We start from the raw sequence: 24595 nt of genomic DNA, 5'->3' as shown, positions 1-24595 counted from the left end.
GAATGATTGAAACTAAAGATAAATAATCAGAATTAATTAGTTTCAATTTAACCCGAACAATTAATTGTTAAACTAATGAAATTAAAAAAAAAAAAACTTTCCAAATATCTTTGACAGGATATGCTTGAGTACCATTAGTCCACAATCCAAGGACCTAAACATTTGAGGATTCAAGAGAAACTACAATTTTTTACATGCCTAAAATGGTTGGGCAGAAAAAATTGAATTTAGACTTATCAATTGTATAACTTTTTTTTTACTTGAAAAAAAGCTATAATTATTAGTCTCTTAAGATTTTGTCAAAAAAATTAAATGTGAAAACAATTGTTTTTTTTTTTTAATTTTCTTCATGAAAAATGTTACACTTGCCTCGAATCTCTGAAATGGTACGATGGTTTTTTACTCGTGAGGTTGAAAGAAACAACCTCTTACACTGCATTCCTCATTCTAATTGTCTATGCCTTTCTTCATCAATTGAATTTCTTTACAAAAAGAAACTAAGTTGGGAGATACTATTACTTAAATTAGCAGCTACCCTTTAACAAGCTCAACCTTAGCAAAATACTTCTACAAATACAAAGTACCCTCAAAAGTCCCAACCTATGAACATAACATATGAGGTAAATTTGATATTGGAATGTATTTAAGCTGCTGCATTTGCCAAGGTAGAGACTAATTTTCCCAAGGAAGGTGCAGATGTTAGTTAGTTAGTCCTGGGATGTAGCAGTATATTCAAAAAGAATGCATTTGGATGAGCCATGCTTTAGACACAGATGCAAGCGACTTGTTAGTTGATAGGTCAAGGTCCATTCCATTGCCATCTGTGAGTCCTTCATTTGCCTAACGATTCTGGCCTGCAAGAAGACAAACAATCGGTTTAGATAATAACAAGCTTTTACTAGTGAAATGTGCGATTAGAGTCTGTAGTTCCAACATTGAAAGAATTTAGCAAATAATGGATGATTCTACGTGTGATGTAAGAAGAACCAGAGATATGATAACCAAAGAAGTACTGAATTCAGGGAATATCATGCAATAGAGTCAATAATAATAATCCTATACCATTAGACGTGAGAAAATAATGCATGCATTGACCATGTAAAGATATTTTATATCTAATTACAAATGGTCTTGTTTGGTGAGTTTGTTAACTTTCACAATAATTACCTTAAAGGCCATACCTATCATACTTTTTACTGATTGATAATATATTAGACAGAGCACAGAAATTATACTATATATTTGTGTATTAATATATACATTATTTGTTCTTATCCATTAAATTTTAACTATGTTCTGTTGAATATAGTGAAAATTAGGCATAGGAGTAATTCCCCCTTGTGTAGAAAATAGACCGGATACTATATTATAATGAAGAGTAATTCAGGGAAATATGGCAAATACACATAAATATGATAAATATAAGATATTGTGACTAACAATATCTAAAAAGTTCAAAATAAAGTTTGCCATTTGTTGCTTTATTATTAAAGAAGTACTACAACTAACAATTTCCCTCCACTGATATGGATTTATTGACAAGAGAATTTGGCTGAAACAAGAATAAATCCAGTTCTTGGAAAGCAATGATTTGAAATATGAAGTAATTTGATTATAACTACCTGAAGACGTTTCCCAAGCTGGACTTCTACGTCAGTACCAAATGTTAAATTATCAGCAAGTAACGTGAAAGGATCAACTGTAGCACCAGAAAGTATAGTAGGAATCTGAGGGGCATAAACCCACTTCAACTTAGCCTGGCCAAACTCTCCCTTGCCTTCTATTCGTGGCATTAGTTTTTCAAGAGTAGCAGTTGCAAGTTTGTCAAAGGCAAGTTGACCATTGCTTTCCAAAATGGATTCTGCTAACTGGCTATCAAGTCTTCTGGCAACCTGCATGGGTTGAAACAATTAACAAGACCATGCTGCTAGAAAGAAAGATCATGAGTATTGATCTTTCACAGATGAAAAAACTATTAACCAACTTGAAAACTTAATTTAATTAGAGAAGATTTGGGATCTGGCAGCACATGGAGATTTGCTGTGAAATGCTAGAAAGAAAGATCATGAGTATTGATCTTTCACAGATGAAACTATAAACCAACTTGAAAACTTAAATTAATTAGAGAAGCTTTGGGATCTGGCAGCACATAGAGATTTGCTGTGAAAGTGAATGTTATTGTCCACACAGTGGTCCTCAATCAATGTAACTCGTGACACTTCAACTGGAAATTTTTTAGCTTAATCAACTCAAGGGTCTGTTCCAAAACTAACATGGACGAGTTGATTCTGAATCCTAAACCCAATAAGGAGGATATGGGACCTCAAGCTTCAAATATAATTACAATTTATAACTCTTAATTGATAATGCTTAGTTAGTGAACTGGTCACAAAATAACTAAATTGGCTCATACAATTATGATATTTCATTCTTTTTATTAATGATTGTGAGAGGAGTGAATTTTTGTGTTGCCATTGACAATGCTTGTAAATTCGTAATTGATTTACTGCATGTGTTAATACAAGATGACAGAGAGCACTATCATCTACCTCAATTGGTGATAGTGTATCCTGTTCAATAAAGTCTTGCCAATTGCTAGCTCGACGATGAATTCTATATTGCCTCTCAGCTCCAACCAAGGTTAAATCTAGCATTGGATCTAGTCCATAATCAGGTTCAAACCTTGCAATGTTGAGATGCTCCCGTTTTAACCTCACCTGCATTTAAATGAATTTTATCAACCTAAACAATTGAGTCCATAAAGTAAGGGAAGAAACTGAGACAAAACTAGTCTGGAAGAAACTGCAGGTTACATTTCATAAAAGTTGCGAGATTAAACATCACACAAACCTGTGTTGCAACTAGATCAACTTCACCATTCTCAAATACCAGCTTGCCCCTAGGTTTTATACATTTGGGATGGGCAAGACCATTCAACTCAATCTCTCCACTAACAGCAAAATTAAGAATCAAAGGATAAACTATCTTCAGCTCTGGTCCAAGCACAAGCTTCAAATCAGAAAGGCAGATTCCTATATTTGGTTTTATCTGCAGTTCCTCCGTATCCTTTTCCACCTGAATTGATTCATTGACTTCCGTGTGGTTTTTTTCAAGGGAAAATATCATCATAACCCAAAAAAAGTAACCAATCTTAAAAATAACACACAGTGAACTTGATTAATTTTTCAAATAACACAAGCACATGTATAGAAAAAGCAATCAATTTGTGATGAGTTAGATGTTTTTAGGATATTATATTTTAGAGTATAAGATAGGGTGTTTACTATGATTGATTATTTTTTAATCTTGATTTTGTTCTCTGTTATCTTGCATAAATGATTGATCTTGGCATCTCCAAATGCATCATGAACTACACAGCATAGCAAAAAAATAGTCAGCAAATTAACTTGTAAACCCTGTAGTTATATTCAAGTTCAATTAAGTTTGTGAGTGCTTATGGAAAAGTTAGAAGAGAAAGTTTATGAAAAAGTTAAGATGCATAAACTGATTTCAATTGTGTGAGAATATTGAGGGAGGACAACTGCAATAATCGGCAGAGCTAATACTAATAATTTGTTCAAAATGTGCTACGTATGAAGAAATTCAGTGCCTTTGGTTGGAGAAAAATCAATAGAAGAGAGGACAGCTTCTTGCCAACGTTGCTAATCTGGGATAGAATGGTCTTAGCTTCTTGGTGGTGCTTCACTAGTGTTTGTTTAGTTACATTGATCACAAATTCACAATACTAACTTCACATAGTTGGCAGCAACAAAATAATTTGAGAAAAAAAGAATATGCATGATTTAGATTTAATAAATGCAGTCATTAGATTATGTAACAGTGCAGAAATCCAAAGTCAACTATAATGTTATAGAAAGAGGCATGAGAGGGATACATTTGCAATAATAGGCAAGTCCATTCTGATTTAGAGAATTATTATAAGGAAATGGTAGAGACTACATGCTAAGCCAACAAGCATGTAAAGTATTACCAGAGCCAGAAGTCTGAGAAATCTTGGCCATTGGAGAAGCAGATTCTGAGCCAAAATACCGTGGAATATATCTTGAAGCAAATGATTTATCAATGCCGCCACTGGGAAGTGCAGATGGATATGATCGGAATCTATTAGTAGAAGCACCACCCCTATCATGTGGCAAATATACTTCTCCATGACTAAGTTTAATATTTCCAGAAATGTTAGGTTGCAATATGGAACCAGTTATTTGCACCTGGGAGTTGAGCTGACCACTGACAAAGTACGTTTTTCAAATAAAAATCATATAAGCAAATAACATACAACAAAATAAAAGTTACATTATCAAAATTCTATTATATTTGAGATTTAATGATCACATCAGCTAGATGCATCCATTAATAAGTCAAGACAATTTAGATCGCTAGTGCCATAAGTTAAAGAAGCAACCTTAAAATATTATTTGCCTGCACTTCTAGAACTTCACACTTAAACTCTATCTTGTCATCAAGGGCTGCTTGCTTAGTTCTTAGAGGAAGGTTCCCTTTCACTAGTAGCTTTCCCTTTCTACCTAGCCTACTCTCCAGTGAGGTGATGGATAACCTGTTTGATTTCATGTGCACAGTTCCACCAAAGTTGGTCAGTGAATTTCGGAACACAGGTGAAGATATAGTTGCCCTACGGAAAGATGCATATCCATTAAGCACCGGTTGATCAACTGTACCTCTGGCCTGTTAGGTCAAATGATTAGTCAAAACTTTAGAGAAATACAAATAATTATTTGAAAAAAAAATATTTACCGCACCCACCTCAAGCATGATATCAGCATTGCCAAGAAGCCAGTCGGCATAAGGAGTTAAAGCTGTTACCAGCTTCATTCCCCCATCTTTGATATCAACATCAACCATGACTTCCCTAACATCTAAAGTTTGCCAATTCAAACCTTTAAGGTTTTCTACTAATAGAGTATTCCAATCCTTTTCATTTCTTTGCCTAGAAACCTTTTTGTTTCTCGCATGGTTGGTGGTTGTGGTCCCTATGTTCTTTTTCATCCATTCAGGAACCCAAGTATCTCTACTCTTATCTAATTCTACATCTTTTTGTAACATTTTACATTGAAAAAAATTAACAGGAATAGATCCTTGAATTAGTACATGACCATTTCGGATCAAAGGTTCAAATTTGGCATTGAATAGAAAACGACTAGTTGGGGTTAGAGAGGCAACAAGTTCTGCTCGATCAAGAACAATTCCACCAATGATACCATCAAGGAGCCTAATTTGAACATCACATTCTGGTTTTCCTATACTTCCTCGAAGGTCTCCTTCCATATGCAAGATCCCCTTAATGGGTGCTAACAATTGCCACAGAGAATGAACAACACTATTTGCTGTAGAGTCAATGATCTGTACAAGTGTTGGTATCAGACTAACAGGAAAATTTAAGACAGCAAAATGAAGGTTGGTTTTAGGTCCTAAGAAAATTCCATCAGCATGAATTGTGGCATTATCCTTCTGGACAAAAAATTTCTTCAGGTGTATACCATCATCGTTACTATAAATACCAACTGCTGAGACACTCTGAGTTCTGTATTCTCCCCACTCCCAATCCTCACCATGAAAGTCAAATTCTGCCTGAAATGGAATAGAAAGGCAATCTTCAAAAAGTAGAAGATTTTGCAAAACTCCCAATATGCAAAAACAAATAAATTTTTACAAGGGTGTCTCCATTCCCTCCACCACTGGCATTGAGGGAACCATGCCAGCAACCTTTGAGGTCAAGTAAACCAGGAAGGCTCAAATGCTCAACAACATCATTCAACGGAACATGAAGCTCCCTTATTAACTGCAAGTTAAATGTCATTAATGACAAAAAAAATCAAATTTTGCAGTGAAAGCCATTTGGATCATGAATATTATGAATCAATATGTACAAAACTTAGATACAATTTAGGAGCTTTTGGTGTTATTCTTTAACTAGAATTGGCGTTTTATCTCAGTAATTTATATTGAAGTTTGTTGCAAACTTTTAATACATAGATTACCGAGGTAAAACACAAATTTGGATTGAAAAATAGCTCCAAAAGCACCTGAAGAAGTACATCTAAGTTCTGTCCTCAATAAATAAACATTACATGTGCCCTTCATGTTGGGAATACAAACTTGGATGCATGAAGCATTGTGCCCTTTGAAAATAAAATACAACATAATGATTGTTCGATGATACCTCAAGCAGTTCTTGTGTGCTCATAGAATATAATCCTGTTGACTGTAAACTTTGAATAAAAAGATCCTACAAGGGACATTGTAACATGCACAATCAGAATTCTATTTCTTAAAATATAAGTATACAGTATGGACAGCAGGTTTTGAGATGACAAGCAATAAAATATAATCTTTCACAAAGTCTAGATATGTAATGGGTGACTGACAATCATTAAAGTGTTCAGCAGATGCATACCTGAAAATATATATAACATACAATTACAGGGAAAAAACGTACTTCAAATATGTTATTGAACTTGAGTGCTCTACTAATTTACAATTATAACAAAACAGAGGCTGATTAGAAACAGAAGCATAGTGATATAGTACTTATATACTCGGGGTTCTTCAATCCTATAGTGTATTCTTGTTGACTAAGTTGAATTAGGTATGCATTTTCTTACTTTTGGGTTTACTTTCTTTAAGTCCAGTAAAGTAAATAGATTTAATTTTGGCTTCCATCATCTAGTTCTTGAAATTAATAACAATATGATGACACTAAACCTCCAAAAACCAGTACTTCACATACAAAGGTTTCAGCAATACAATATTGCAACAATGAATCGGTATCCTAACTGAACGGGTTCAACTACTTACAATACTCACTGAAAAGAAAGTCCTAGCAACATTACTGCATCAGTAACAACAATAATAGCCACGCCTTACACCACTCAACTGGGTTGGCTACATGGCATACTTAATGCTAATGGTTATCAAAAATTAAATTTTCAGTAAAACTATTTAGAACAAGTTACTTTTTGTTTTTCAATAACTTCTCCAAAATTTTATCCCATTTAAAAATGTCATATCAAATAACTTCTTAAATATGGATGGAAATGAACTAACCCCACTAACCCAAGTTCCACATTGACTAAAGTAGTTTAAGTCTAATTTAATCTTACAAAACTGTCATATATATGATGAGGTTTGCACTTGTTAGACGCAAACCACTTTGTGTTGATGACATTTGAAACAAATCTATGCTTTGGCTCAAGGGGAGTGGAGTGTAAGAGATGATTTGATTACATTAAATAGGTATACGATATGATATGATTTGATAGAGAAATATCTAACCAAATATTTCTCATAAATACTTATTGATTGTTCCTTATTATTGTATCCCTTCATGATAAATTAGAATATACATGTGTGTATCCCTTCATTACACTCCTTCTCAGTTTCTCCCTTCTGAACATGGCACCAAAATGGTACAATTGTCACCTATTTTGTCACTACTCCTTTCAACAACATTCATTTTTTAATCAATAGAGATATTTTGTTATCAGGTCAAGGAAAAAAGTTCAAAGGACTTAAAATTTTTCAACAAGAAAAAATTAGATACCACTGACAAACTCGAGCTTGATTTGAATTCAATCCACAAGATAAACAAACAAGTCAACAACATGAAGAACCTAAAATTGAATTTGGATTCCTCTAGCTTTATATCTACCAATTTTCTGGAAAAATAATGTTTTTGGTGTGGGTTAGGGCTGGTGAAGCAGAGAAGCCAAAGTATATTCTAATCAACTTGAAACCTTTATATGTGAATATTTTGTAATCTATGGTTTTCAAGAGTAACAAATAAACCATGCAGCTTGACTCCTGAATTAACCAAGTTACATGTTACAAAGATTGAATCAGAAGCAAAGTATCTAAATCAACTGACTTAGAATCTGTCAATTAATGACATATATTATAAAGCATAATATACAACCTTTGATCTTGAAAGAACAGCAGGATCCATACTTCGAGATAGAAACCTTGCAAGAGGAAGCATCTCAGCAACCTCAGCTCTGGGAACTTCAAGTTTCATTCTCCACCTACCCATTGAAGATATAACACTACCAACATGCTCAGACAAAAACCTTTCTAAAATTCCATCTCCTTTTATGTCAACAGGGCAATCTCGAGTGCCAGGTAATACATATTCTCCTTGTATTTCATAATAACTGTAGCTTTGTTTCAAAACAGTTTTTTCAATTGTGATCTGAACAATAGAACATCAAGTGACAATCAGTAAAAAAAAAGCACAATGTGCAGTTCAGATACTAGTGCAACATAACCACAAGTTAATGCCATTCTTACTACATTAAAATTGAATTTGACAAAATGAAATGACTAATTTTGCCAACTTCAATAGTCAATCAGCAAACGACTTCACTAAGTCTTTGAGGGGTACTATAATTGATTATGTTTTTATCTAGCTCAATGCGTATGATTTATACATGCTTCAACTTGAGAGAATGTGTCACATATTATAGATATCTTTGGTTAACAAAACAATTAGAGGATTCAAAGAATTATAGAAATTAGCCAATTATTTTTGTTGTAATTGTTACCCACTCCACATAAAAATACACTATGCATTCAGTCACATTGCCTGCTTTCACTTCTCAACCTAAGAGAATGAACTTAGGAACTCACAACATCTCCACTCCACCTAGCTGCCACATCCAGTGCTTCACCGTTCACCCCACCGAATTTTGGACAAAGTATAGATATGACTCCATGTCCTCTTCTTTTTGGAAGATTTAGCTGGATTTCTGCCTGAAAAAGAAAAGGGCAACCAGATAGAAACCACATTACTTTTATTTCATGACCATTAATAACGCATCAACCTAGTCATCATTCAGGCAAGACTGAACAGAAAAAGGCAGAAGTGAAGAGGTAAATGAAGTAGCAACATATCAAATAAAAATGTCAAAAGTTGCATATTTCCCCGAAATAAAGAAAAAAGGCAACTAGCTAAAACGTACTACATTATTTTCATTAATTATTAAATAATGCTTTGACCATGTAATTATTCAGGCAGGAATGAACAGAAAAAGGGAGAGATCGAAAGGTTAAAAAAACAACAAATCTGATAGAAATTGACAAAGTTGCATATTAGAAATACTTTCCTCTAAATTTTATGCAATGTATCCATATTTCGTCTATGAGCACCTTTGCTATGTTTTATCTTAAAAATACTGTTAGGAGGTTATTGGTTTATGAGAGAATGAAGAGACATTAGTTAGCCTAACTGCCTTGGCAGTTAGGAAAGGCGGAGAGAGACTTGTATAAATAGGTTTGGGTTTAATTGTAGAGGGGATTGGTTTTGGATAATAACAGATTGTCAGGAACTTGTTTGTCCTGAAGGGGGAGGTTAAGCTCTCTGTACTTGTATTCTTGATTGACGGTAAATACAAAGAGATTATACAGCATTCTTGGCGGTGTGTTTTGAGTGCGTGGAGTGTGTTTTTCATAGGTTTCTGATTAGGAACCTATCAAATACCCATACCTCTATAGAAAGGGATTCCTTCATTTGATGTCCATTTTTCTTTTCCAAAAATCCAGTTTGCTTTTTATTCTAATTGTAAACAGGAGAAAATAATTTAAAGTCACCACATACCCCATGTTAGATACACTCCCTATTTTTAGGAATTTTAATTTAAAATTAATTTTACAAACTATGGTGTATATGTCAATTTTCAAATATTATAAGTTTGTAATGCCTTTATATACTTAAATAAAAGTACATTTCTTTTACCTCCATCAATGATACCTCCTTATTAATAAAAATATTACAGTTTCTCCAAATAATATGAGCTTTTTGGGTGATGATCGATGACACTGATTAGAACCTACTGTTTTGATTAAATCCTTTAAGCCCAAATGACTTTATTTACATTAGCAGGTATGCTAGAGATATTAACTAGAAATAACTCATGCTTGATCTTCTAGCATTGGAGATGGGTATCTTACTAATAGTCATTTATTGTCCTCAAAGCCCTCTTGCATTTACTTTAAAAGATCTTGAGTCACATGAAAAACTCATGCAGAACACTGAAAACCGTATAATACCCTGAGAAAACTGGGTCAACTTCATATGATAAAAATATGCATAGGACTGAGCAAAGACAAGAATGATAAATAATTATGAAGTCATATAGGTAATATTATGGCTTACTCTACGTATAGTTCCCCTGAGAGAAGCAATTTCCAGCTCATCAAGTGGAAAATGACATACCTAAAAGTACAAGAAAAACGAAAAAAAATCAACATCAACGTTTGGGCTCAATGCGTGCCTGAAAATATGCCAGCATAGAATCAAATATATCTAGATTCAATCATTTGACCTAATATTTAAATATAGGTACCTCCAAGCTAGCTGAATAACATGGTCGAAAATCTACATTAGCCCTCAATTGTTCCTTATGAAGGGAAACGGACAACACTGTTCCACTTTTCAGACCATTTTCACCACTAAGCTGTAGCGGGCCAACAAAATCCACCACAAGACTTTCATCAGACCTACCAGAGGCATTCAACTACACTCCAATAAAGAATGGAAGTTAGAAAAACTAATACATGTAGAATAAAGCCAGACAATTTGAAATTGTTTCTCATAAGGATATTTGAAACTTACAGACACAAAGATGTATACCTTTAACTAAATAACTACATATTTTTAAATATGGATATCTGAGGAGGAAAAAATCCTTTTGAAATAAAATACAAATATAAATTATATTATAAATTGTACAAAGGAGAAATATCCCATTTAAGATAATTCACATCAATATGTGGATGAGTTGACCTAGACATAAAACTCTATGTTCATATCAATCACTTTCCTTAACCAAGTGACAAAAATCATAAGCAAGTGGGGCCTGCATAATTCTCTGGAAGAGTTTCACCTTGAAGTCCAACTTCAACCTTTTAAATTTATTTTCGAAAGAAGCAAGATCCAACGAAAATCTACAAATTAACTTAACACTTGCATATAAATCAAGTTCAGGAAGCTTATCACCAGGCTTTATATACCAAACATCCTCAACGATTTTGGTTGTGACAGGAGAGTGAGAGTTAATTGAAACATATTCACTGTATGGGAATAGATCTCGAGATTTCATCCATCAAAATATCAAACATAATGATCAATAGATATTTCAAAAAGGAATCGTGGTCAAATATTGCTAATAAGGAACAGTTAACCATTCAACTGTTTCATTAAGTCAACAAGCAATTACTTGTTAACAGCTCTTTCAACACATTAGTCATTAGCCAATTAACTGCTCATGAATTTAAAACCCTTCACTAAGAACTTATATCCCCCATCCCCACCCATATTTATTCAATTAAAATCTCTTTACTAGAACCCTAGTCCATGATTTTGTAAACACACCTCTCCCCATCCCAAAAAAACAGAACTGTACTACAATTTGATAATACCAGGAAGTTTGTTAAGTTCATAATATCTCAAAATGAAACAACTTTTACGAGGAGAAACTTTTATTCATCACCTTTATATATTCGGGAGAAACACTCAACGACCCAGATAACTGAGGTGCAAGCATCAATTGATTAACTTTGAGACCAGAGATTGAAACCTCACCAACAAGACTATCTGCATTTCTTTCTCCAACATATGCAAATGTTTCTTGTTCTTGTCAAAATTTTGTTCAATAATAGTGGTACTAGGTTTTAAAAGGTTTCCCTGAAACTTGACTCTTCCTGCTGCTTTCAAAGCCAAAGGTCTTGGAAAATCCAACATATAAGGAGTAACCAAACTAAAGAATTCAAATCCATGCATGTGCAAATCAAAATCAACTCCACCGACAATAAATGGAATGGTTCTCGATGCATTAAACTCTTCTCTTCTAAGAGGGCAATCATCAGAATAAGAAGTTTGAACTTTCACATACAAATCAAATGCAGCTGAAGCAAAATTAACAGTTATGAAATTATGGGAGATTATGATATCTCCTCTAGCATCATTAAGAGACCCTTCTGCTGTCGGTGCAGTCCATTTTATATCAAACCTCCTGCAATAAAAAAATTATATAACAACTCACTGAGAAGGAAAGCAGTATTAACAAGTTGGGACAGGCCAACTTGAAGAACAAGAAATATTGATAATAAAGAAATGGAGAAGTCATTGATAATATCAATGAAATAAGCAACAATTTTACTAAATGTTAATCAATCAAAGCTGATAAAGGAATAATCTTACGGTCTTAAAAGAGATCCTGAAAGTTTTGTGTTTTCATTCAAAACCCCAAATTTGAGTGGCATCAAGTGATGATAACTGGGAACATAGCGAAGCATAATTTTCTCAAGGTTAAAACTTCCTGAGAAGTTTGCATCTATTGATGTGTCATCATCCAAAGCCTGAGAACAAAATAGTATACACTAGCAGGGTGAGGGAAATCTGTACAGAAAACTGGTGCAGAGGCATACACATGGGACAAGATACACGCATTCTGAAATTTTGTTTTAGCCAATCAATGAAACCTATTAGTATCCTGATTTGTGAATACCTTTCATGTGAGAAATTCCAAGAAGTCCCCTCTAACATAAATAAGTAAAAAATAAATATAACATCGTAAAGTGGGTAAAACGTTGGTGATCCACCATTGTACTAACATGGTAACACATCTATACATTCTAGGAAACTGGAAAAATAAAGTGGTGACTATTTGCTAAATAAAAGCATGCTACTTCATGGCTAAGAAAAGAAAAAAAAAATGCTATTAAATAGTTTACAGGTAGTAACATACCTCTGAGCATATCCACACTGTCCCAGCCCCTTGAATTTCACCACCATCCACAAGGCTTGCCCTGATTCCATACAAATCAGCAATCTGTGCTATGCAGTGGAAGTGTTACCAAACCTAAACAACTAGTCAAAACTCTAAACCACCCAGTGCAAAATTATTATCACTTTCAACTTACACAGTTATCAGTGTTGAAAGTGAAATTGGCAGATACATGTGAAAAAGGTACACGATCAAATACTGCCAATGCTCCAGCCTCCATACTTTTAGCAAGTACTTCAGATGCTTCAGTTGTAGGAGTGTCCACATGTAAAGAAGAGGATGTCCTAGAAAGCATCCCAGTTCCCACAAATATAGGAGTATCCAGAGGGCCTTGACAATTAAATAGAGCAGTCATTGATCCTGCAAGCTGCAATCAATAAACTTTGATTATGAAAAAAATTAGGGGTGTTCATTGGCTCGGGTTACCAGATGACCCAGCCTGCCCCAATCCAATCCAATTAAATTAAGTTAGGGGTTTCATTTATGATTGGATCAAACCCAACCCAACCAAAACTAACTTAATCTTATACGGGTTGGATAATGAGTTTAGTATGGGTGACTCGAGACTCACTCTTATACTTGTGTTATGGACAAATTGCATTATGTTTTTCTTTTCATGTCTTGAATTAGTTTGGATAAGCTTGTTATAACTTGACTTATTGGCTTACTCGAAGCCTTGAATTCATTTTTGTGAAGATTGTGTTATTTTTTAATCAGGTTGATACTTGAAAATTACAACTTGTAACAAAAGAAAATAAACTTTTCAAAATCTTAATCCAATGGACCCAACCCACTAAAAAATGGGTTGGGTTGCATAGGGTTTAACATAAAAAATGTAGAAACCCAACCCAAAATACTTTTTAGTGGGTTCGGTAGTGGGTTTGCCCAAATGCCACCCATCCCAACCCACTAACACTCCTAAAAGAATTAGAAATACAAGAATTGATATTGGATAAGCTAATACTTAATTTGGTTAAATTATAAAGTTGGTCTCCACACATCATAGTTTTCTTTTAGTCCCAATATAACCTAACATGTTGGTTCCCATAAGGAAAATCATGTATGAATCAATTCCTATTGTTCATTTAGATTGTAACAGTGTTAAATATGGTGTCCATCGTAACACCATTTTTCCTTTTAACCTCTAGACAGAAAAAAAACACTCCGTTTTGTTTCATATTTGCAAGAAACACTATATTTTGGTCCCTACACATCACATACCTTTTTTGTTTTGGTCCTTGCACGAAGAATACTCTAACGGCATTATGGGATCAGTTTTATAAAAATATATGGATCAAATTGTAAGTGTTAGCAAAATGATGAAGCATTAAAGTGTTGATGATGTCCAAATCCAGTCTTGAACTCACACATGCAAGAAGATATACGAAGACTTTTATTGTGTGTGGAAAGGTTTTGTAATAAGTAGAATTTTGTATAGGACTTAGAGTAGTTTTTGTTTCCGTGTATCTTATGTTTTAAAATCTCCTTCGATTCAAAAAGACTCTGCAATAATCGATTAACTAAAGAGATAATCGATTATTGCGAAGCAAATTTGTTAAAATGCTAAAAACTCACATGACATCTGGATAATCAATTATCAGGACTTGATAATCGATTATGGCTAATCGATTATGACTTAAAATAATCGATTATCACGACTAGCAGTTGGAGTTTTTTAGTACATTTTTGGTCGTTGTACTTTAATTAAATGCATAATCAATTACCTAGGTGAGATAATCAATTATCACAATGAGAAAAGTCTGACAACGAATTTTTGAAGGTGTCTTTGAGTGAAGTCTTTATATAGAAGTTTTAGATTCTCATTCAAAGATACAACAACTCTATTCTGAACGATAGTGAAGTAAGAAACTAGGGATTTTGGTAACTTGGTGTGGGCAAGAGCGAGAACTTTCACTATAGGTATGATTGAGTGTTGTTGTTGCTAAGTGAAGTTTGTCATCCTTCGTGAAGCATTCAGAAGAGGTGTTCATCCTTTGTGGTGTTCAGGAGAAGTGAGTATCATCTCTTGTGGTCTTAAGAGAGATGTTTTCTAAACCTTAAACATGTTTTTTTGTGTGATTGTAAGGTTTATTGGTTTTGTGATAGTGGAACATTAATCTCTTTGAGAGATTAGCAACTGGATGTAGGATTTTTTTGATCCGAACCAGTATAAAAATTATTTGTGCAAATTTCTCTCTTCCCTTACTCTATTTTATTTGTTTAATTATCTGCTAAGTAAGCTTAATTTGAGAGAAAATTTTAAAAAACACACGTTTTCGAAAAGAAACCAATTCAGCCCTCTTGGTTTATTATTAACACGCAATCATTTCGTTGTACCGCTCTAACAATAATGTTTTCAAGTAGGGGCTTGTTGAGATCTCATTTTTCCTGTAGAGTAAAGCTTATAAAGGCTTAGGCAATTCACACCTTATGATCTAGCTTTTGAGACTAAACTGGTTCAGACCAAATTACAAAGGACTAAAACAAAAGAACGAGACACTTTTGGGGACCAAATTTAATCAATTACTTTTTTAGGAGACAGTGGAAATTGACATCAGGCACATTATGTCTCAAATTTTGAAATTCTATTTAACTTCTATGAGAAGTCATAGACAGCTACTGCTTCACAAAAGTCTTTAGAAAATCTAACCTAAATTTTATCAAAAGCCATGTGTTAGCTATGAAATATAGTGAGTATAAAGAAATAATGGTACAGTTGGACCACAATTAAAAAATATTAACAAAGAAAAATTGAAAGCAATGAACTAAGTTTATGAATGACTTTAAGACAAACTTGCATAAAACTTTAATGGTACTGTTTTCAGATTTAAAAACTGCAATATAAAGAAAGAAAAAAATTATAGAAATGGAAATGATCAATCTACTAGAAAACTTGAACATGTCTAAGTTAATGCATCAAACTGAAGAAAACGTACAGGAAACAAGAGAGATCTCATATTGAAAGTTCTCATCAGTGCATTCACTTCAACACTAGGAACCTGGAAAATTGATCAACAATGTATCAGGGAAGATGAAAAAACTGTTACTTTTTCCTCAAATTCAATGAGGTGAGAATAGTTGAAGACAAAAACAATAGAAGACTGATTATGCGTGAATATTATAGAGTGCACGCTTCATACTCAGTTCAATGATACACCTACACAGAAATAATTAATAAAGAATACTGTTCACAAGAAAGGGTAATTAAACTATTTTAGTTTCCTAGATTACAATGAACATAAGCATTAAAGCGAGCTAAATCTAATTGTAATCGAGTTAGCTATGATTCCAACACTTCCCCTTAATCAAAAGCATCCAGCTTAGTGCAGATATAAAATATTTTTGGTCCCCCCCCCCCCCCCCCCCCATGAGAACAAATCAGCCAATTGATAATTTTTTATAACTATATTATTAGTAAGAAGTATCTACCAGCTTTGTCAATGACTACTTTATCAGAAAACCTGACTGGCCACCTGTGGGATTACTTTTCCTAACCACATTTTTTCCATCCATAAGACTCAAACCTAAGGCAATGCTTAATAGCATAGAGTCCAGTATCACTCAGACCACTTGAACCTGACGAAGTATGTGCTAAGTTCTCCAAAAGTATTCATTAAAAAAGTGACAGTGAATTCCTACATGTTCAGTTTGTTTATGGAAGATTGGGTTAGACGAAATGTCTGATTGTCACAAATTGGCTTCATAGGTTTACTCTCACAACACAATTTTAACTTTTAAAAGTTGTTTCAAACATATGAATTCACCTTTAGTGAGAGTCATAGCTTAGGATTAGCTTCAGCACTTGATCTTTGTAAGCACATGCTAGTTCTTGCTTTACAATGAACTTGGATTTCCTCCAAAGAGTTACCAAGAGGTGGACCTCCTACCACAAGAAATTCAACCCAGTTTGCATCAATATAAGTGTTGGAAAGTTGTCTTAATTGCAGTCACTCCTAGGCCACCGTACTAATGACTTTGGGGTATCCTTTAATAGTAGTCTCAAGGGTGGTGGTTTAGTCCCATGTTGACCAGAGATATTGCTTAAATAGAACTTATATACCTTTAGCAATTCTCACCTTACAAACAGGTTTTGTAAGGTTGAGATAGGTCCTAAGTCCAAATTCTAAGATGAAATCCCCTAAGATATCTATCACCAAAATACAGGGAGAGCGTAGATGACTGTGCAATCAAACAGAACCAGGCAATTTTCTGGTGCAGCTAGAATCAGGATATGCTATAATTTCTCTCCTCTTGTATGAACAATATTTTTATCAAGAATCATTTTGACTTGATTCTTAGGTTCAAATCAGTGTACAGAATCAGCCTAGTATCTCAATTTATTTACTCTCATTGTAAGGGTTCCACAAGTAAGAAATACGGTAATTTTTCCTGTCCAACATTTTTTTCTTATTTTTCTTTTCTAAATTCAAAAACATCAAGGAGAACATACAACTACGTTCTAGAGACCTAATACAGCAGAATGGAGAAATAATCTTCAAGGTGAATACTAGTGCTTTGATACCATGTCAACTTTTAAAATTTTAGACTAGAAAAATGCAAGAATGACAGTTAGTAATGTGTTATCAGAGTTTACTCACATTTTCCAATAACCTAATGCAGTTATTTATATTACTACCGATAGGATCAAGTCATAGTATAAAACCAAGCCCTCTATCAGTAACCATGCTATCTTCTAACAATAAATAAATAATTATGAACTCAAGCACACACATACGGGAGTACCTGACACAGAAGATGAAATTCTCCTTCCTCAGGATGGATGCCAAAATCTCCAGATGCTTCTAGAGGAATACTGCCAAACCAGCCACTTGTATTGTGTAGAAATATACTTTGACCACGAAAACATAAACTTCCTGATGTGTTCTGCAAGTGCAAGAACATAAACAAGAGAAGAAAACATCTTTTAATTTAAAGTGTGCCAGCAACAGAAATATGTAGTTGTTGAATATCAATATGCCTAAGCACTTTATACGAGACCAAAGGTCCAGTAATCATCAACAGTTACTAGTATGTGTCAGATTTAATCTAAAACCCATTGGTATCGAATGAAGTTGCTCAACAGATATGTCACATTATAAGAATTGAGACAGACACGTGAGACTTCCCAAAAAAAACCCTCCACATATGCCTGCCAGATTAGATGATTTACCAAGATTAACTATAGGCTTTGATACCATGTCAAATTTCAACTAAAACCATTTAGGATAATACAAAGTCGCACACCAAGAATTGGAGCAGGCTATTTACTCATTAGCAGAAACAAAAACTAAAATAAACCTACACAGCTAGGGTTTGTACCAAACATGACCCCTCATCCCATGTAAATTATAATTTCAGACATCCATTCAGTGCATCACATCAAATAAGATAGATCAATTACCCATACAAATGTTGTTATTTTCGTCCCAGTCTTCACAATTAATATCGTTGTTTGTCCAAAACTAAAGTATTGTTTCTGGTACAACAATTTCACATATTTAACAAGTAAACAACACTTCTAATATTCATATAGAATATAATAAATAAAAGTCTCATTAGGCATCTATTAGAATAGACTTTATCAAAAAGTTGTTTTGAGTTGTGCCTAGGCCCAGAGATGCTTGTTTTCTAATCTTTCTATCTTTCAATGTATCTAAAATGAATCTACCATTTCTATATAAATATGAGAACCTAAGAGAGACTTGGATAAGCTCTATAAAAAATAGTCTCTTTTTAGTTGGGATTGGAGCAAGTTGATCCCACTTTGCTTGTCTGTCTTTCCGGCAAAGAAAATGTTATCCAACCACTGCCTGCTATTGTCTACTGTTTTCAAACTGCCATAGTTTCCTCCAAAGACCACCAAATCAGGAGAGTCTCTTTGGGGACAGCCAAACCCATGGGTCTCAAAGGCAGAAACTGTAGGAAGTCCCACATCGACTACAGATAAGGCCAATTTATACTTTATAAGTGGATGCAAACCTCATCTTACAAACCGGTTTTGTAGTGTTGAGTTAGGCTTAAAGTCCACTTCTAACATGATATCAGAGCCATGGTTAGAGTCTATCCTAGTGATATTTGTTGTTTCCTGGGCATATTGTTCCACCTCCTATGCACAGCCTCTTTGCCCACGTGCCATCTTCCAACCATCAAAGTGACATTGTGCAGCACAGCTGGATACGTTGTCCCCTCTATATGTCCCATTCCAGCCCCTATTTGTCCCTTCCTCACGGATTGATTGTTTGACTCCCCTTTTTTCTTTGTAGAGTTCCTGCTTTACCCCCTCTTTTCTTATCATAAATGACTTATGGGCAACACACTGTTTCTCAAGTTCTTCAACCATTACATTAGAAAAGCTTAATGGGAAAAATTATTTATCTTGGACAACCTCTATCGAACTTTGGTTTTTTGGCTTTTGGTTTCATGATCACTCGGAAAAAAATGTTAGCGAGTTCTCATAAGAAAATACTGCATAATGACAAAAGTTGGACTTTCAACTTTGTGCCCTATTCTGGAAATTTGTGGAACCCTCAACTATCAAAGCATACACAACCTCTTGGAAAAAAGCTTAGAGTAATTTTGCAAATGGCATTCAGTGGCTCTATGATTTTGCACAAAAGCTAGCATCCCTTAAACAAATAGATCATGATATGATGTCTTTTATTATTGAAGGTTAATCTGGTATTGAAGGATTGAAGATGTTCTTGGAAGTTGTTCACGATCCTTCATGCATTGAATCCAAATTTTGATTATATTAGGGATCATATCTTAACAGGTCAAGAACTTTAAACCATTGAAAGCTTAAGAACACGAATTCTTCGTGTTATAGCTCTCAAAGGTAGAAAATTTCAAGAATTTGCTAAATCCTGTGCTATGGTATCTGCATGTGGAAAAGGAGGTCATGTCATTAGATGAGGACCTGATGGTGGTGGTAGGAGTCGTCCTCAACATTATAAAATAATGGGTCATACTAAAGAAACTATTACTCTTTCTATGGCTTTGCTGAAGACAGTCAATATCTTGAAATCTAAGATTGTTGAACCAAAGTTTTCTAGTGAGGAATATCAGTAATATTTGAGGTTAAAATCCAACAACCTAGCACAATCATCTACGAACCATAGTTGGTCAACAGCTTGCATTTTACAATATTTGTAAAGACAAAGTTCATGGATAGTTGACTTAGGTGCTTATGGTTATATTTTTGGTAATACCTCTTTACTCCCTTCCCTTTCTTTGTTCTAATCATCAACTTGCAAAAGTGTTAATAAAATCCTAGAGGGAGCCTTGAATTGAACTTATTTGTTTTATGCTTGGTATATAAAATTTGTGTGCTCCAGTTTGAGAAACAGTGTTAGAATAGGCTTTATTAAAATGTTGAGTTGTACATAAGGTCCCACTTGTAGATAAATGTACCAAGGGTCCAACAACTGTCTTTACCATTTTTCTCTCTTTCATTGTATCACAGATTAATGTATAGTTTCTAAATAAATATGAGTATGTAAGAGAAAATTGAATAAGATCTCTAAAATATATTTGCTCTCTCCTCATTTTTCTCAAGTGCATCTTTGATATAAAGCATACTTTTGTTAAGTAATATATAATACAACGAATATGTAACGAAGGATAAAAAAATATACCACAAGAAATTTCAAGTGGTAAAAAAGAATTTCACAAGATATTCTTGTGTAGATGAGAGGAAGTCATACAGAAAAACAAGATGGAGCATCTGACACTTGGAAGTTCAACCCCGTTACATCAAGCTGTCCATAAAGATTTGGAAAAGCTTCACCCTTTGACATGCACAAGTGAACCTAAATATAGGGAATCAATATATCAAGCAGGTGAAATCCAGTTATTAGCAAGCAGCAGCCTGTCATTGCCAAGATAATAATCAAAAGTATGAAGAACTTGTAATAACATCAGATCCTTGAGTTTTCAAAACCTAAGCCAAAAGATATAACATGGATGTGTTTATGAAACAACATAAATACAATATATAATAATCAACTATGTAGTTGAATCTGTGAAGCTGACAAGGGAAGCACCTTCCATTCACATATCCAGGAAAAAGTTACAAAGGACCCCCACAATATAGGCATGCTTGGTTAGAGAAGGCTATAAAAGGGCATAAAACACTCCTTAAGCTTTTAAGTATTAAATATTTAATACACTTGAAAGAGATTATAACCAAAAGAAAGCTATTTTCTAGATAACCATATGACCAGAGTAATAACCAAGGACACTGAAGATTCAGTTGGCCTCACCAATGATAAATCATAGTTCCAATCTAATGCAGAGGAACATATCTTTCAGGATCTAGGTAAACCAAAATATGTTGTTGAAAGCACTATGTTTTACTTTGTTGATAAAAGCTAATAAGGAGGGAAAGAAGCACAGCAAACAAAGCCATTGTTCAGGTCTTACTCAAACAAATTATTCTAGTTTAGGAGGCAGATTTAGGTTTATAGCAGCACTGAGAATCGGCAACAAGTATTACTCAGCAAATACACTAAAATTTAATCACAACTGAAATTGAAATCAACATTACAACACTTCCAAATAAAATTTCAAAGTATCTAAACTTAGGTTAGAGAAACACCTCACCACTGGCCCTCCCATTAGACCATGTAATTGGAATATCTAGTATCCTTTCAAAGAGCTGCATAGAACATGATCCAGACATAAACTACATGCCAGCCGTACAAATTAATTGAAATTAAGGAAGATGACAAATTAATTCAAAGTAACTATATATATATATATATATATATATATATATATATATATATATATATATATATATATATATATATATATATATACCTTACCGGGACAAAAAGATGGTCAGTTTTCAAATTAGCATGCCATTTCTGCTCAACAGTGTCAACAAAAACGTCAACAGACAACCAGCCATCACCTTCACTTTTATCATCTGATCTCCAAGTCTTGCAATTTCCACTAAGTTTTAAATTTATAGAGTTGTAGTGGTTATGAAACTTCGTATGGCCATTGACATTCTCTATCACCCTGAATGTAAAGCATAGAGAACAATTAAATTAATGTCGATCATAATAGCCAAAATAAGACTTCACATCCAATTTTAAACCAGCTCTTAAATATTTACAACTATGACTTCACCTCCCAGGCACAAGCTTAAAATCAACTCTAGTGAAAGGTTACATATTCACCAAGTCTCTAAGAGGACCAAGGATTGATTATATTTGGAGTAAGTTAGCCACTGACAACTTATATGTTTCAGCACAAGGAACACTATTATAATTATAGAAAAAAGGAGCAAATTCTACATAATTAAGAATATCCAAATTATATACGTATTATTAGGAACTTTTTTTATTTATTCCTATATCGTATCTTTACTATTAAAAGGATGCCAAATCTCATTTATTTAGTATGTTGATTTTTTTTCTCACTATAAATAAAGCATTCGTGTTGTCTCAAAGAACACACAGTTTAACTCAATGTCTCTCTTTCTACTAATTAGCGTGACCTCTCTAAACACCTATATCATATTAAAACTATAAGTTAGTAAACAGTTGTGTTCATCATTTCATTTTCATAATAAGTGATAATAGATCTCACCTGACTTCCCTGTCCCCGTACGCAAGCAGCATGACAGTTGCACCTCTAACATGAACAGAATCAAATGCAACAGGAAGAATTTTATTTAGGCCTTCAGACTGCTGAACATCTACCTTATCTACATATTCTGAAACAGTATCTTCAACTTTGAGACCCATTTCAGATTTCAACTTTTCAATGGGACCAGAAAGGAAGAAAGATGTCAACCCCTCAATGTTTTTTAAACAAGAGGCGAAGCCAAAATTTTTAATCAAAGTCTTGAACGGAACTTCAAAATATGTAGCCAACTGAGACATTTGCTTCACTGAAACCAAACCTTTTTGGCCCTTAATTGCACTAACATCAATTGGACTTTGTGCAACGTGATGTCCCAACTCCTCCTTTTTCTCTGTACGAATATTTGCATTGGCATGTTCTGAGACATCCTTGCTAGATTGTAAAAGTTCGTGTTTACTCTCACTTGTTTTTGAAGAAAGATCACTGGAAAATTTTAAATCATTTGAATGACCATTGGTATTTTCATTTGCAGAAGGAGACCAGATTCCCAGATCTCTGAGTTGTGTTCCATTTTGGTTATCGTTGTTTCTATTATCGTCAGTACTGGCAACAGATACAGTTTTTTTGTCAACATCACTTTTTACCAACTGCGAATCATGATCTCTAGAACGAAAAAATCTAGAAGATGATGAAGGCTGCTCAAACTTCCCATATGAACTGCGAAAATATGCATTTGCTGCAAATGCACCACGTTCAAGAATTCTTTTTCTAAGAGCAATACCAGATGCACTGATGTCACTCCTTTTAGCCTTTCTTTTACATTTTTGTTTTTCATGCCCTTTAATGATTCTTGACCAAAACTTTAGTCCTTTTCCGGGGAACTTCACCCTAAATGATTTCTCCAAATCACCATGTTTCATGTCATAATCGACACCTGTGTCCACACAACGATGACCATGATGTTCCCCCTCCTTCATGCAGAAAAAACCCTTGGAGTTTGTTCCTTCTGCTGAATGAGTTCCAATCTCCTTTAAATCATCATCACCCTTGGATGGACCACAATTCTCCTCAGAAACAAAGTAACCCATCTCTACAGCTTCCCTGGCTGCATCATCCCTTTCGTTCACATGTTTTGCTGCCGCCTCCTCACGTGCAACCCTCCTCACCCGAGTGCGGTGATCAAGTCCTTCTTCGGTTGACAACCGCCTCTGAGTGCCCTCTTGATACAACGGTATCCCTAACCAACTATAGTCCTTCTTCTGCACCACCATGACACACGCATGTGACAAAACTGCATCAAACACAAAATTCCCCCTCCACAGACTCGAAAGAGGGCGAAAACGAACTTTAACAGTGGGAGCCTCGCCACAGGAGAATTCATCTTCACGTGGCCCAAACGAACACGACTCCAATGTTACACTCAATGGCGAGATTTTTGTAACCTTGCCAAAGCAAACATCATGCTGAATACACTCACTGATCATTGAACAAACAGAGGGCAAGATATTAGCTTCAACGAAACCCTTGGCTTTGTTCCTTCCAAACCAAACCAATAATAACAAACCAGAGATAACAACAGTGTATACAGAGGCCCTCACCAAAAAGAGCCCCTCTTTCCACAATGATGTGAAATAACTCACACTAAAAGAAAAAGGTGGTTCCTTTTCCTTGAAACATCTAAACCTCCACCCACTTGCGGAAACATGGTGTTTCCTCAACAAGTCTACATTTTGTCCACAAAATCTAAAAGTTTGCCTCAATGGGTAACAACCATGTATCACAGACACGGTGCATCTCTTGCTTCTGGGGAAAATCATTTTGATAGTGTTGTTACCTTCCCAAGAAACACGAAGCTTAATCCCGAAAAATGAAGTGTTCATTGTCTCCTTCTTTCATAAACCAAGAGAAGCTGTTGTTTTCTGCCCCTTTAAGGATTCAGTAGCAAACACGCATGCCAAATGGAACATGGAGCTTGAGAAGTGAAGCGAACAGTAATCAATGTGGTTTGCTTTGTCGGCTCAAATGAGTGAGAGATCTTGATTGTGGGTTGTGGAGTTGGAACCATTACAATGAAGTTGTGTGTGTGTGTGAGTAAGGTGGTAAGAAGAAGGAACAAGAATCGAAGGAGACACTAAGAATATTACGTTGCTTCTCTTGAGGGAAATCAAATGAAAAAGAAAGAA

General features: G+C 34.5%; 1 protein-coding gene across 1 annotated transcript; it reads right to left on the bottom strand.

Annotated features, from left to right (window-relative positions):
* Positions 1-315: 315 nt before the first annotated feature.
* LOC108331787 (protein TIC236, chloroplastic) lies at positions 316-24595 on the bottom strand. Its single transcript, XM_052877103.1, has 24 exons — positions 22416-24595; positions 21644-21842; positions 21415-21474; positions 20522-20626; positions 17562-17702; positions 15755-15817; positions 12955-13185; positions 12780-12863; positions 12233-12390; positions 11698-12044; positions 11523-11665; positions 10377-10547; positions 10187-10246; positions 8662-8784; positions 7952-8224; positions 6200-6265; positions 5690-5818; positions 4783-5607; positions 4424-4704; positions 3992-4248; positions 2851-3092; positions 2550-2717; positions 1623-1892; positions 316-854 (listed from the first exon to the last, which is right to left on the bottom strand). Exons 1-24 carry the CDS (start codon positions 24290-24292, stop codon positions 708-710), a joined length of 6420 nt encoding a protein of 2139 aa, XP_052733063.1. The 5' UTR covers positions 24293-24595; the 3' UTR covers positions 316-707.

The sequence above is a fragment of the Vigna angularis genome, chromosome 4 (assembly GCF_016808095.1).
Source record: "Vigna angularis cultivar LongXiaoDou No.4 chromosome 4, ASM1680809v1, whole genome shotgun sequence".
Lineage (NCBI taxonomy): Eukaryota > Viridiplantae > Streptophyta > Magnoliopsida > Fabales > Fabaceae > Vigna > Vigna angularis.
The sequence above is the reverse complement of the archived record's forward strand: the minus strand, read 5'-3'. Positions and strand labels throughout refer to the sequence as shown.

Bases quoted from the DNA above. Each gene is read 5' to 3' on its own strand.
- LOC108331787 (XM_052877103.1), bottom strand. From the start codon at position 24,292: ATGAACACTTCATTTTTCGGGATTAAGCTTCGTGTTTCTTGGGAAGGT. The intron at 6,266-7,951 runs GTTGTATATTAT...TGTCCCTTGTAG, and splicing joins CTGTTCTTTCAAGATCAAAG to GATCTTTTTATTCAAAGTTT. The intron at 855-1,622 runs GTAGTTATAATC...GTCTTCTTGCAG, and splicing joins AGCTTGGGAAACGTCTTCAG to GCCAGAATCGTTAGGCAAAT.